The sequence below is a fragment of the Rutilus rutilus genome, assembly GCF_951802725.1.
Source record: "Rutilus rutilus genome assembly, chromosome: 17".
In the NCBI taxonomy this organism is placed as follows: Eukaryota; Metazoa; Chordata; class Actinopteri; order Cypriniformes; family Leuciscidae; genus Rutilus; species Rutilus rutilus.
The window spans coordinates 13,567,182-13,582,416 of record NC_140230.1 but is presented as its reverse complement, the minus strand read 5'-3'; the positions used below and the strand labels follow the sequence as shown (position 1 = coordinate 13,582,416).

Genomic DNA, 15,235 nt, shown 5'->3' with positions numbered 1-15,235 from the left:
CATTTACTGAAAGCTACTAGGAAAGCTAGGTAGCCTAACTAAGTTTATTAAATTCATTCAAAATATATACACATTCATTATTGATCTTATTCCTAATGCAGGGCCGTAGACAGGACTTTATAATCAAAGAGGTCCTAAATTTAAGGTTGTTAGGGGGTTCAAATTTTTTATTTCTCTGATATGTGCATTCCAAGACGTTTGAAGGCTATAGAAAAGGATATAGAAATAGCTTTAAAACCATGTCAGCAGGCAGTAGATTATGTGTCAATACCTGCTCTCACTTCTTATCCATTACTCTTTCTTTTTCTCTCAGTCTCCTCATTTTGCCCTGTCTCTTCCCCTCCTAAAGCTGAACTTTTTTAATTTACTGAAGGCTACAAATTGTATTATATTAATTCTCAACATGCACACATTCATTATTAATCTTGTGCCTAACGTGATGAAAACGGCTTTGTTAATGTTTCTTGTCCCCTCACAATGACAGTAAACTAATTACATTACATGAGTCACGTTACATGGGCCTATTTTCAGTTCAAAATGGCGAAATTCGACAAAAGTATATTCGTTTGCCTGATTATTTTTGTCATTCGTTTCACATTTATGACCTAAAAAAACTGTCAAATGTGAAATGTTTAGTTTAGCTACTTACATCTTATCTCGCACTTGACCGTAAACTGAAGCGTCAGTCGCTCTGCTCAAATTCGCATTCAGCAGCTTCTGTGAACATAAATCCCACCTACTTTGATTTTATTGGTCATCTCAAATATTCTGACATTGACGAGCAGTGACAGACCAATGAGGCTCAGATGAACACACACCCACACACACCCTGTCCTCTGTTTCTGACGTGCGCTCTGCTCGGCGCCGCTGCGGATTGAAGATGAAGAACGTGCTGAATCTGATTATAACAAGACTGAAGCGAACACTATTTCAGATAGCCCGTCGGGCAAGCCGGTTATGCATTTTGGTAGCCTGACTGGAAAACACAATAGCCCCGGGACGTCGGGCTAGCGATTTTGCGAGCCCCGACAACTTCAAATACTCCATGACTTCCGTCTCTGAAGAATAACACATATCCTCATCTTCAAACACAAAAAAATAATTGTCATTGGAGTTAGAAGGTTTCTGCTCCACAGGATTTACAATGTGGCCATCAGAGCGCTGAGCTTGACATTCCGCAGTCAGCAGTGGTTTCTTCTCTCCTCATCTTTAATCCAGCGTATCTTGAACCGGGGTAAAGTGGCAGCCGCCAAAAGAGCATTTTTACTGTCCAAGACAGAACTGAATCGCACTTGTATGGCCTGTAAGAAAATTACATTTGATTTAATTCCTTCTTTGTACTGTTTCAACATCTGAATTAAATTTATACAACTCAAGTCAAATATTTAATGACTGAATACACCCACATTAGGTTACACCAGGGTGTCTTTTTATAACATCCTCAACCAGCTCCGAGGCCACTGTTTTAGTCAGGCTTTAGTCCACAAACCTGAGCATTTGCCGATGACACTTCTGTATATAGTTTTGGATTCGCTTTTGGTTGTTAGCCATTTTTCTACATCATTACGCGACACCAAATTAAGCGTGTGGGAAGCACAGCTCAGGTGAGGGGGAAGAGTAAACTGTCCATCTGACTCAGAGGAGAGAGAGCCTGGCCGACATCTGTGAATGTCACTTCATCATCATCCAATTTGTCTTCAGAATCAGATTCTGTATCCTCAGCAGGCTTATACATTCTGAAGGCTTTAAGGAATTTTGACCCATTGTCTGTGACAGTCGCTGTGATTTTAAATGACAGTCCAAATGCTGAATGCACTTGCTCTATTTCACTTGCAATCACATCATATGTATGCCTTACTTTGATTCTTTGACAGGCTAAGGCAGCTTTTTCACGGCTGAAATTCACAGGATTACTCCAATGGGCTGTCATTCCAAGGAAGCTTTTATTATTACAAGTCCATATGTCTGCGGTTGTGGAGACATATTCCAAACGCTTGAATGTTTTTTTAAGTTCATACTCCATATCCGCATAGCATTTATCTATATACTTTGCAAATGTCTTTCGGTCCTGCAAGGGACAGACCTGTCCGTCACGGGTATCATCGTGCAAGTCTCTAAATGACTGCGATTCCACAGTCGACAAGGGCAGCATTTCCTCCACCACATACGCTGCTACAGCTCTCTTCACCTGTCTAGAAGTTACCTTCCCTCCCGATCTTGAACAAAAATCCAATCTAGCTTGTTTAGACGAGGTTGCACCGCTCTCGTCTCTCCTTGTTCTGAGTTTTGTCGTAGAATGTGCTTCAACAAATTGCTGGTTGAGTTAATAGCAGTAGTAAGTTCTTTAGAAATTGCGCACAGTTTGCATTTAACAGTTATATTTTTGTTTTTACGCTCAAAGAACTCAAAATAATGTTTATATTTCCACTTGAAGAAACAACCACCACACTTGTCTCCGTCCATTTTAGCAGCACGAGTTCTCCGGTAATTCATTAAAGCGCATGCTCAATAACTGACGCAGCCGCCCCAAAACGTGATTAGAAATGCATTTTTATTTATTTACTTTAATATTTTTTCTTAACAATACATTTGTAACGCAAGTAACTTAATTTTATTGACATCAGTAACTGTAATCAAATTACATTTACAGGGTTCTCAAGTTTTATCAAAGGCTTGGAGTGATGTGCGTTCACACCGGACACGAATAGCGCGTCAGGCGCGAGTAATTTCAATGTTAAAGGTTGTATCAGTGATTTCAGGCCAAAAAAAAAAAAAGATCACATTCATCTAATCTTTCCTAACGATCCATAAGCATGCCGTCAAAAAAACGCGTCTCTGTAGGCAGCCTAGGCTCTGAGATCTGCACACAAAAACAATTGGTTTCACCAACCACTCAAAACCAAAATAAATAGTGTTCCAACCAATCACCGACAGGGGGAGGGTGTTGTGAGGTTTTGAGCCAGCTTCTTCTTCAGCTCCGACTTCGCGTGCAGCCGTGCACGAGCACTAATGATGTGTGCATAGAAGGTTGCTTATTTTTCACTTGATTTTTTATAAGCAATATTTACGTTTAAACAGCATGTAGCCTTCAATGCTTATATGTATTATTTTACTTATGATTACCGTCATATGATAAAGTCATTGAATTGAATTTAATATGTTTTTTCAAATAGTTAAGTTAAATAAAATAGTTCCAACAGACTTTGCTGTGATACCGAAATTGGTACCGAGAACTGTAAAATGTTAGTGGTATCGGTACAGACTACTAGAATTTTGGTATCGTGACATCCCTATGTGCTGCGTAACACACGAGAATGAACCTCATTGGTTTGTGCAAAAGCTCATACGTGCTGCGTGACATTACAACAACACCAGAGTGAGTAGGCTAAATGACTTGATTTTCATTTTAGGCTGTCTTGATTCTTAAACTATCCCTTTAATAAGAATCGAATCACAACTACAAACATAAAATTCATTAGGATTCCAATTCCTAGAATTCATGGTTTAAGACAAAACCTTAACAGGATGTTTGTGGAATATCAATGCAGGTCAGCCATGTGCTTCTTGATCACATAAAATGGTCAATACTAGAAACAAAAGACAAGCATACTACTTGTCACTTTACTAACAAATGTTTCTCATCTGTAAAGTGTCTGTAGTGTTTAACCAGCGTACAGTACATACACTGTAGAAAGTGGTCATTTGCAATTGTTGCCTTATTTTACTTGATTTAACACACAAAAATTAAAAAATGAAATGTGTTGGTATAAATAAATGTATTTAGGCTGATTCAGCAAAATGGTTTATATAAATGTGTGTGTATATATTAGTGCTGCACGATTAATCGTATCGCAATCGCGATGTCAAGCCTACGCGATTATATGACGCAAAATGCTGCGATTTTATATTAAATAAACAAATTAGCGCTGTTAACGCACTTATTAATGCAAATGCTTTTAAACCATTCATGCGCGATAAGACATAAAAGAACGAGCCGCCTGTGAATGTCCTCCTGTCCTGACACACACATACATGTACACACACACACACACACACACACACACACACACAGATAGACGCGCGCCAGTATCAAGTTCTCTTTCACGGTAGAACGAACAACACACATGTATGCCAAAATGAACGCGCTGCCTGTGAATGTCCTGACTGTGACAGACAGAAAGACTCGCGCTAATATCGTGCGTGCGCACAAAACAGCATGCCAGAATACAGTTCTCTTTCGAGCTTGAACGAACAATAACACACACAATTATGCAAAAATGTCTTTTTGTCGAGTGTCTTCATAACATAAGAGTAGTCTTATGATGAACACGAAGAGTTGTGATAACTCGTGAAAAAATGAGGCGCGTGTGAGATCCGCGTCTCTGACAGCGGCTGGTCTTAAAGGGACAGTACAGTAGCCACTAATTACATCTGTCGCTAAAGTTATTATTTTTTTCTTTTTTTTTTCAATTTCTTTTTTATTATTATTATTTTTCTTTAACCTGACATGTATGGTTATATGTACTATAACTTGTATGTAAATTATGTTTTGTTCTTGTTAAAATGCAAAAAAAAAAAAAAGTGTCGCTAAAGTTAATCAAAGAACAAAGGGAACAGAGAAAAACACTCACTGCTCTTGACTAAAGAACTTTTTTCTTTAGGCTGATTATCACTAATCTGTGTGTGCATTTATTTTCCCTGAGAACCAAGCAAGTTGACTCATGAAACCATTTGTTTATTATATCGCATATCGCAATCGTAATCGCAATATGGACCTCAATTATCGCAATATGACATTTTCCCCAAATCGTGCAGCCCTAGTATATATATATATATATATATATATATATATATATATATATATATATATATATATATATTTGACTTAAAACCAGTTAATTTATATATACTTTTTAGGTTATAATTTTTTACAGTCTAGAATTTGAGCCTGTGTTGTCAGTCCTAGCTGAAGTAAAATTACTTTCACATACTGTACCATAGAAATGTGCATGACATCAGTCATGTGATGTAATAATAGCGTACATTTCTCGATAAGATTATCCCCATCAGATTTCTGAAAGGGAGGAAGAGATCGAAAGGTTATTCACTGTACAGAATGTTATTGAATTGATTTTCACATGGACCTTAATCTCCCTTCATAACACTTGAACATGGACATGTAATCAGGGATAGGGATAGAAAGACAAAGAGAGAGATAATACAGGATGGATAGAGTGACGAATGCAGTTTGAGTGCCAAGGGGTCAGAGAGAATAAACTACTGAAAATAATGATATTTATATGTAGAGTCCTGGAACATTTTTATGTTTAGGAACAATAGCAATGTTTTAATTGTGCTCCTTTCCACAACCCTTTTTCTTTTATTAAAATATTCTGGGGTCAGATGGAACATAGCTATTAACCTTGTTATGCAGTCAAACGTTAATTGTTGTGTAACATTTGAGCTGATTTGCATAGATTTAGTTAGTTCCCCGTTAACTGCAGTCTGATCAGTGCACTCCACCCTGACATAAGCCTGGCACTGCTGCTCTGGCTCTCTGCCAGCAATTATTCCAGAGCGTCCGCATATCACGCTGACCTTGGCCCCGTATCTTGGTCCTTCTGAATGCTGCACGTGCTGGAGAGGATCAGGGGTGTTTGAGTAGCACTCAGTTTTCATAAGCAGCATGGGAGGTTTCACCAGACACCACCGACATGTTAAAGAGAGTGATACGGTGAGAGAAAGTGAGAGAGTCAGTGTTAGTACACGTGAAGTTTACTGAAATTGTTGACAACTCTTAAGAACTGTTTTCAACAATTTAAAATACTTTTTTAATTTACAATAATATGATCAGCTTAACAATCATGTTATTCAGCTATTTGAAAATGATCAAAATTGAAAATGACCTTTTGTACAAATAAGTTCACATGGTCAATGCTACAATTTACTTATTTGAAAACATATTGTTTGCAAATTCAAAAATGTTTCTTATTCATTCGAGACTTTATTTTATATATATATATATATATGATATTTTCAGGTTTAATTTTGAATGTTTAAATCCTTTTAGTATTTTTTGCAGTTCATTTAAAAATCAACTAATTAGAGCTGGGCAATTATTATTATTTTTTTTATATATATATATATTTTTTTTTTTTATATATATAAAAAACTCGATTTACGATTCGATTCGATCCCCCCCCCCCCCCCCCCCCATTTAAAACAAAATAACTGCGAACTGTAAATATATTTTAAAAATATATATTTATTGTATTTAATTAAAGTGCATCAACATAAACAAAATTGCAAAGGCAAACCCTTTCTCTAACTGAAAAGTCACTGTGCAGGGCGCAACAAAGATTGTTAAACATCCAAATTATTTATACTGTATTTGGATTGAGCTAATAAAACAACAAAAAATCCTGAGGTAACTCTTATGCCTGGTTCAGATTACACGATTTTTTTGTCTGTTACGATAGTCACTGTGTCAGATTACACGATTTTGACTCCTAAAAATCTTGTCATGTCGTGGACAAGAAACATGTCAGACTACACGTTGTTTTCCGACCAGTCATCGCGAGCCGTCTCACACACTCATTCACTCGCACACATGGCCGTTTCTAGGCATAGGCAAACTAGGCGGTCGCCTAGGGCGCAAACAGCTGGGGGGCGCCAGTAGGCGTGTTTCCATTAAAGATTCGCGCAAAACTTTTGCGATTTTTTTTTTTTTTTTTTTTTTTTAAATATCGATAAAAAACTATTGCGAAATGACGGCGTTTCCATTAACCGATGTTATGCGACTAAAACGTCATTTTTTCCTCTCGCGATAAGTCATTCCAAAAATCATGGTAATGGACGTTGGTAGGTTTATATATCAGCCACATACCGCACTAGACATTATTATTATTAATGGAAGGAGACGTAGGCGTGTTATCCAAGCATTAATGGCAAGGAAAGACCTTTATACTGTGTCTGTGAGCAGCACATATGAGGTGTTTCTGGGTTTTTCTCACTCATTTCTGCACCGAGGTTATTGTGGCATTTCTTTGAGGTTTAGAATCCAGTATTTCTGTCATTGTTTTGTCTTTTATGAATTCAATAAAGAATTTCGTCTCGTATTCTGTCCAAACACACCGCGCCTTCTAAGTCAGGTGACCTGTAAATGCGCAAAAACTGTTGCAGTTTTGTGAAATATTTCTTTTTCGAATTGCCTGAAAAACCACCTCATGCGAGCGTAAAAACTTTTTTGCGATAAATGGGAGTTTTTGCGAAATTGGCGTGTTTCCATTGAGCGTATTTTCAATTTGCGCAATTTGAAGGGTAATGGAAACGTGGCTAGAGAGCCCCACCAAGAGTTTTTATTTGAACCCCGATAAATGCTGCTTGCAGCTTTAATTTTTTATATATCTGAACAGTCGTTGGTGTAGGCCTACGTTAGAAACTCACATTGATTTTTTTTTAAACGAGGCGGTAAAGATGACACCGACACGGATATAGATGCCGTGACCTGAAAGTGTTTATTTATAGAATTTGCGGAAAAAGGTCAAGTGTCCGGAATACCGTGATGTCCGAAAATACAGTGAGTAGGCTACTCTAAAACTAGAAAACTGTGAAAAAAACAAAAAAGCGTATTTTTGTCCCACCAAAAGCCTTATTTGATCGGTGAGTGATGTAGTAGGCTACTGTCCTCACTAAAGTCCTTACCAGTTACTTCCTTTGAACATGGATGTGCATGGTTGTTTTATTGAAAAGTGGTAACTGTGTATTATTGTATAGCTAATTTGTAGCTGATAACGTAACATTGTTGTGTTATAGTCATTTAGTTTTTTTGCATTTTATTTGCCTGTTTTTCTGGTGAAGTTTAATATTAACTTGGGAGTTGGTCGCCTAGGGTGCCAAAAAAGGCTAGAAACGGCCCTGCTCGCACATATACACAAGCTCACTCACATAGCCTACACGCACTCACACACACACACACACACACACACACACACACACACACACACACACACACTCACTCACTCACTCACTCACACTCGCACATACACACTCTCTCTCTCTCTCTCTCTCTCTCTCTCTCTCTCTCTCTCTCTCTCCCTCTCTCTCACTCACACTCACACACACACACACACACACACACACACACACACACACTCATTCTCGCGCACACACAGTCACACACACTCGCTCACTCACTCGCGAACACACACTCTCCCTCACTCACTCACTCGCGCGCCGTCGTCGTGGAGGACCGTTAAAAAATTATTTTTGTCGTGATGTCGTGAAGCATCGAGGGCTGCGCCGCAGGGAGCGTGCTACGGAAAACCTGAAGGAAGATTTGGCGAATGCAAAATGTATGTATTGTACGCTATACTGAAAAAAAAAAAAAAAAAAAAATCGATTTTTTGAAAATATGAATCGATTTGACCTACCAACTCGATTTTTAAATCAAATCGATTTTTTTTCCAGCCCTACAACTAATATGAGGTGGGGGGCTGCACAATATTGGAAAAAAAACTAACATTGCAATATTTAGTTTTTGTGCGATATAGCCTACTGTATAGTGCAATAACAATTTCAACAGAAGACTTGAATAGCTCTATGTGGAAAGAATGATTAATTCTAGAATGATTGGGATGTTTTTTTTAGGGGAGTGCATCTGCATAGAAAATAAACAAATTACAAGCATAGAAAAATACAATAAAACAAAGATACAAATGAAATAAGCAGTGCTTTATGTTTTTCAGAGAAGTTAAACAGTATTCAGGTACAGAAATTTAATCAAATGTAAAATAACACTGCATAGTCTTAACTCTATAAATTAAATATAAATTAATCTGTTAAAGCAAAAAGTGATTTTCTCTTTTTATTTTGTTTGATTAAGATTAATGACACAGACAGCTTCAGGAACATTAGGCTGATGTCATTTTAAGACTGAATGCTCAGATCTAATATATTGATACACATCCGGTTTCTTTCTCAGACAGGCATTTCGGTTTAAAATGGTAAAATCATGTGAATGTTTAAACTGACAGGACCTAAAACACGTGCAAATGGTAAACTTTCACTTTATGATGGTTAAACTTTGCAATCAATCCGAGATTTGTGTGCGTTTCAAATCATGGTGCCTGGTCCGTAAGTGTTTTAAAAAGTTTTAGAGTATCATCAAGGTTACTAAATCTGCCATTATTTTAGCACACATTTTGTGCTATTAAAAATAACATATTTTCCAATTGAACTTTTTCTAAAAGAAGCAACTTTTTATCATTCATATCAGTCTATATTTGGGGAAATAACTAATGATAGTCTACTTTAGACATTCAACTAACTATAAGTAACTTTGCAACTACATGTCAACTAGCCGTCATTAGAGTATTAGAAGACTCTCTGCTTAATATCTGCTAACACTATATTAAAGGTCCCCCAACAGACATTCTACTGACTATAAGTAACTTTACAACTACCTCAACTTATTCGGCTAACCCTAACAGTCTACTAATACTCTAAGAGTTAGTTGACATGTTGTGGCAAATTAATGAGAGTTACAGTAGTTGACATGCAAAGTTAGTTGAATGTCTAAAGTGTAATTGAAGCAATGGTGGTAACTATAAATTCACGAGTTCCTTTGCCCATATAATCTTTAAGCTAACAAGGTTAAGCGTATGGCTTGCAGTCCGCAGTGGAGGGGCTCGAGGAAGCAGCTTCAACTCTAGCTTAGATATACCCCCAGTGGGACTACTAATGGTTGGATGATGAATATGGTAGCAAGATGCCTAATAATGTTGGTGGAGTTGGGGAGGTGGAGGGATGCCAAAACAGCTGATGCCAGAGCCAGGTGAGCGGCTGCTTATATACTCCGGCAGTGAATTGAAAGATTAGATGGGTTCACTCCTCCCGAAATTACGTTGTGAGCTTCACTAAATGTAAAACCATGACTTGCTAAAAGGAATAGAAAAGTTAACAATCTTCAAAACCATGAGAGTGTAACTAACTGCTGTGGATGATCTTATTAGCTGAGAGAACATGAATGCTGTCAATCAACAGAATGGCTCTCCGCCAATGGTGTGTTTTCAGCAGTGTTGGTTTATGTGTTAATCAGTAGGTTTAGTGTTCTAATGAGATCTGAAACAGAATATTCACACACACACACACACACACACACGCACACGCACACAGCCCTGGGTTACAGTATAATGTGAAGAGGTCAAGGGTTGGTGATTAAATCCTACACGTGGGAGCAATTTACCTTAATTTTGCTTATTTTTATATAACCTCTTCAAACAGAAGCAAGTCTGCTATGTACTTTAAAAGTCTTTATTGGGAACTAAAATGGGGGGAAAAAATGGGAATTAAAATACACATGATTTGATCATTTAAAATTACTCAGGCTTTGTTTGCATGTATTTTATTTATTTATTTTAATTTAATTTGAAGGGCAGAGGATTTTTTTTAGTAAGACACTAATCTTTTACTTTATATTTTATCTTTTGCAGCAGATTTCTGTTGACTTAATGGGCAAAGAAAGAAGGCAGAGGATGATCTATGTACTTCGTTAACTGCCAGCATTGGTAATTTTCCATTTGTTTATATATATATGAATCTATAAAATAAATCTGTAAGTGGAATTGTGACATTTTCTTAGAGCTGAATAATCAGACATAATCAGCATATATTGAGCATGTTTTCATGTCACATAGAAACATTTTTCAAAAAATTTTTATCTTGTTATCTTGCCTTCATATTAACGTTCATATCATGTTTTTTCTCTAGGAGTTCTAGATTGTGATCTCCTCAACGCAAAAAACAGCAGACTCAAACAATAAGGAACGTGACAGGCCTGCCTATATATTCTACCACAAATGTCAGTGTGAAGGCAGCAGATATTTGAAGATTAATCTTTTTGTCACCTCTCACTTTAGAAATGTTAATTTTCCACACTCCAATTTGTTAATGCTCTTTTGAGTGTTTTTTTTTTTCTTTTCTCATTTCATCCTTTGATATGTTCCTGTGCAAGTGGACTTTTCATGACTAGAAATCTTTTTGTAAAGATTTTCTTTTCTATTATGTTCATTAAGCCTCGAACTACAGGTTTCTCAGAGGAGGTATATGAAAAGGTAACATCATTTATCAGGTCTGAACTTTTGGTTTCTCAATCACGTTATTTTGAAATCCATGAAGGTAATTATTTGTGCTTTAGCTTACGCTTGCCTGGCCTATTGTTCACTTTTAGGGATATTTCAACAATTGCGTGTGTTTTTTGACGACCAAACTGGACTTGGACTTGGACTCTGAGGAAGATCTCAAAGCATCGTCTAGCATTTTTAAGCTTTTGGAGAGGTCAAGCACATCAACAGGTCATAATTCATCTCACTCTAAACTTCCTATTGTAATGTGTGGACTTTCTTTATCAGATATTGTCCAGTAATTCAGTTACAGAACTTCAAGTTTTGTCTAGAGCAAAATGACCCTTTCTTTTGGAGAACTGGGCTCTTGCCTTGAGACTGGATGAAACCAGACTTGAGGTGGATACGTGACACTTGTGACTGTTTGAATTATTTCAATGTCTGATATGACTGGGAAATGGACTTGCTCTGTGTTACAGAGTTATATTTGCTCAATATCGAAGACAACTGGTCACAACTGTGGAGTTATAGTAAATGCTGACCAGTTTTCATATTAATTGCATGTTTCTCTTGTGTCTTTAAACATCCGTCCATTTAAATAAGGAAATGTGAAGAGGTTCTAGAGGGAAAAATCGGTCTGTATATGCATGTTGTTATATTCATTTATTTCATTATTTATTACTCTTATATTTTCTATACTATTTTAATGCATGTCAAACATTTGTTCTTTTCAACTTCCCATATGTTCTAAAGCTTGAGACTTGTTTATGTTTTTCTGTTCATGTTATATAAGTTCCTTTCTTTCCTTCTGCATCTTTCTGCTCTGCTTGAGCTTCGCCTTGTTTGTTTGTGCCTTTTAGCTGCTCACTTTCTTATGTAGTCGCTATACATTGCGCATAGGCTAAAGCAGCACCGTTTTCCCTGTCTGGTCTCTGCCCACCAACTGACCTTGTCAAAACTATTTCTAAAGCTGAGAAACTGCATTGAAACTTACTTTTTTCTTTATTCACTGCATCTAACAACTTTGTAAAATCCAGGAATACTGGTTTATTGATACCTGACAGCTTCCTATGGTGGACAGATTGCTCAAGTAGAGACTACGCGAATCTTCAAAAGAGGGACTCTGATGATGTCAGAGATGATCTCTAATGCGATTGTGTTCCGTCTCTGGGCAACGATTGGCTGCCGGGATCTGAATGACAATAAGGACTATTTCAGGCCATAAGCCTCGCTGTGGAATACAATCAACGACTCATATTTTGGATATATCTATATCACCGCAATTATTCTCACGGAAACATCCCAATTTTTTAATCCACTTTGACCCTGGATTTATCTGGCAAACTCTTGAACGCTTCTTTTTTCCCCAGACATTTTTATTCTGTGTGCTGTTGCTAGTAATGGGGGCTGCTCGGGTGAAGCGGCGCTTCAGTGCAGTTGTGGATACACCTCTGGATGAGGAGGAAGTCATGAGACTGGCGCAAAGTGACGATGTCACTTCCTCCCATTCAGGCGTGCTTCCTTCTCCCAACTGCAATGGCAAAGTGCTCAACCTTCATCACAGCAATGGAGGAAGGAGTGAAGAGAGGGAAGAGGATGATGATGTGGAGGATGATGATGATGACGAAGAAGGGGGAGGGAGGAGGGGGGGAGAAGGAGGAGGGCGTGGCTCGGCACTCAAGGGGGAGTCTGGGGCAGAAGGGAGGTGGGAGATGAGCAAGAGAGCATCCTCGCCTTCCCTCTCTCCCTCACCGCCCCGCGATCGCCGTGGCCAGTCCCGCCGGCCCCGGCGGCGCTTTGTAGGCAAGGACGGGCGCTGCAACGTCACCTTCGTCAACATGAGCGAGAGGGGCCAGCGCTACCTCACCGACCTCTTCACCACCTGCGTGGACATCCGCTGGCGCTGGATGTTCGTGGTGTTCACCCTCTCCTTCTTGCTCTCCTGGCTTCTCTTTGGTTTCGCTTTCTGGCTCATCGCCGTGGCTCACGGAGATCTGGCTTCCCTGGCATCATCTTCCTCTTCTCCTTCATCTGTTTCCTCCTCTTTTGCTCCTCTGCAACCTACCGGGGTTTCAGGCCCGGTGCAGACAGTGGCGGAGACAGAGGAACTCTGCTTTCAGCAGGTGAACAGCTTCATGGCAGCGTTCCTCTTCTCTCTAGAGACGCAGACATCTATAGGCTACGGCTTCCGGAACGTTACCGAGGCCTGCCCCCTGGCGGTGTTTGCTGTCGTGTTGCAGTGCATTGTGGGCTGCATCATCGACGCTTTCATCATTGGGGCGGTAATGGCTAAGATCGCCAAGCCCAAGAAGCGCAATGAGACACTGGTGTTCTCGGATGTGGCTGTAGTGGCCATGAGGGACGGGAAACTCTGCATTATGTGGCGAGTTGGAAACATGCGCAAGAGCCACCTGGTGGAGGCCCATGTACGAGCACAGATACTGAAGGTCAGTAAGACATTGTGCATGTGAGTGTGTGTGTGTGTGTCTTGGCTGAAATGTTTTTTTTTATTATTTTTTTATATCGGTAACAAATTTGGTAACACTTTATTTTGATGGTTCTTTTTAGACATTGTTGACTATAAGTAACGTTGCACCTACATGTCAACTAACTATCGTTAGAGTATTAGTAGAGTATTAGTAGGCTGACTGCCTAATATCTGACTGCTAACACTTTATTGTGATGGTCCTCCAACAGATATTCTACTGACAATAAGTAACTTTGCATGTACATGTCAACTTACTCTGCTAACTCTAACCCCTTATTCTACTACCCCTACCCCTAAAAGTCTACTAATCCTCAACTTATGACTTAACACTCAACTCAACACTTATGAGAGTTAGTAACCACAATTTTTTGTCCTGTCTATTAATATATATATAAAAAATAGAATAAATTCACACAGGCAGAAAGTGGATGATGGGTGGGCCAGAATAATGCACAGCACCCCATGTTACGCCCCAGGCGTAATTTGGAAGAAAAAACATTTACGAACTGGTCCCTGCGCGGCACTATAAACGCTCATGACTTAAAGGTTAAGTATGTAAGATAAAAATTAAATAGGTCATGACTCATTAACATGTCAAAGCGAACAGTGCATTGCATTGCAACGTGCTACAGTGAACACTTCAATACTACATCATTATGCACTCGTTCAGAAAGACAAATGTTCCAGTTTATAAAGTTTAATTTGATGTGTCCAGTGTGAACAGCCTCAAATAGTTGTGGTGCATCATGTAAAAAAAAAAAGCTCCCAGTGCAGATAAATTGGGTGGATTTATTAGAAGCGAGATGCTCGCGTTCGCTGTAGACACATGCAAACAAATGATCCATTAGTAATCAGATTGGCGGATCAATCGCACTGAAAAGCCTTCATGTAAAAACCTTAAATGATCCGAATGGGCCCAATCCGAATGAAATTTCGATCGGATTAAAAAGGGTGGCTTATTCCTTTTCTAATCCGATCGAGAGTACATGTAAACACTTGATCGGATTGAAAACCAAAACTGGAAAGGACTGCGCATGTGCAGTGACGTAGAAATGGTGTAATGACGTTATGACGCTCGGAATGAGCTGCAGTTGTTGTTAAATAAAGTGTCATAAATGACTGGTGTTATTCTAAAATTCACCTACAACTCATCGTCTGTGAAGTGGAGCAGGACAACGTCCCATCATTCCTCACTTCATACTCTCATCCACAGATACTTTATTTTGGGCACGGGAAGGGGCGTTTTTGCTGTTTGATTAATCTAAGCAGCACGGCATAACAGCTCATGTGCTCATCAGACCAGTAGTGCACAACACTACGAAATTTTAAAAGCAAATATAAGTTTCAACACAACGGAAATAAGCCACAACACAACGAAACATGCACATCAACCCGATCACTTTTTTTTTTGGTTCATGTAAAAACTACGTTCGGACCTTCGGATTGATCAATTCATTCCGATTGAAACAAAATGTGTGTATGTAAACATAGCCAGTGTTGCCTAGTCTCAGCCTCAGACTTCACGGCCACGGACCATTGGCTGAAGGTCTGATGCATATGGCACACTTTACTTGTATTGGTACATCTACATTACAGTGACTTGTACCTTTTCTTTGATGAGAAT

The 15,235-nt window shown here is 38.8% G+C and overlaps 1 protein-coding gene across 5 annotated transcripts in view; it reads left to right on the top strand.

Annotated features, from left to right (window-relative positions):
- kcnj14 (potassium inwardly rectifying channel subfamily J member 14) overlaps positions 1–15,235 on the top strand; it is a 35,458-nt gene that overhangs the window by 9,831 nt on the left and 10,392 nt on the right. Inside the window, exons 2-5 of one of the 5 annotated variants that reach the window (XM_084385597.1) lie at positions 10,494–10,568; positions 10,771–10,861; positions 11,076–11,114; positions 11,231–13,570. In XM_084385597.1, coding sequence (XP_084241723.1) covers positions 12,320–13,570 — 1,251 coding nt within the window. In that variant the 5' untranslated portion in view covers positions 10,494–10,568; positions 10,771–10,861; positions 11,076–11,114; positions 11,231–12,319. Of the gene's footprint in view, positions 1–10,493; positions 10,569–10,770; positions 13,571–15,235 lie in introns of all 5 variants that reach the window. The other 4 variants (XM_084385594.1, XM_084385596.1, XM_084385595.1 and 1 more) reach the window with 4 other exon arrangements.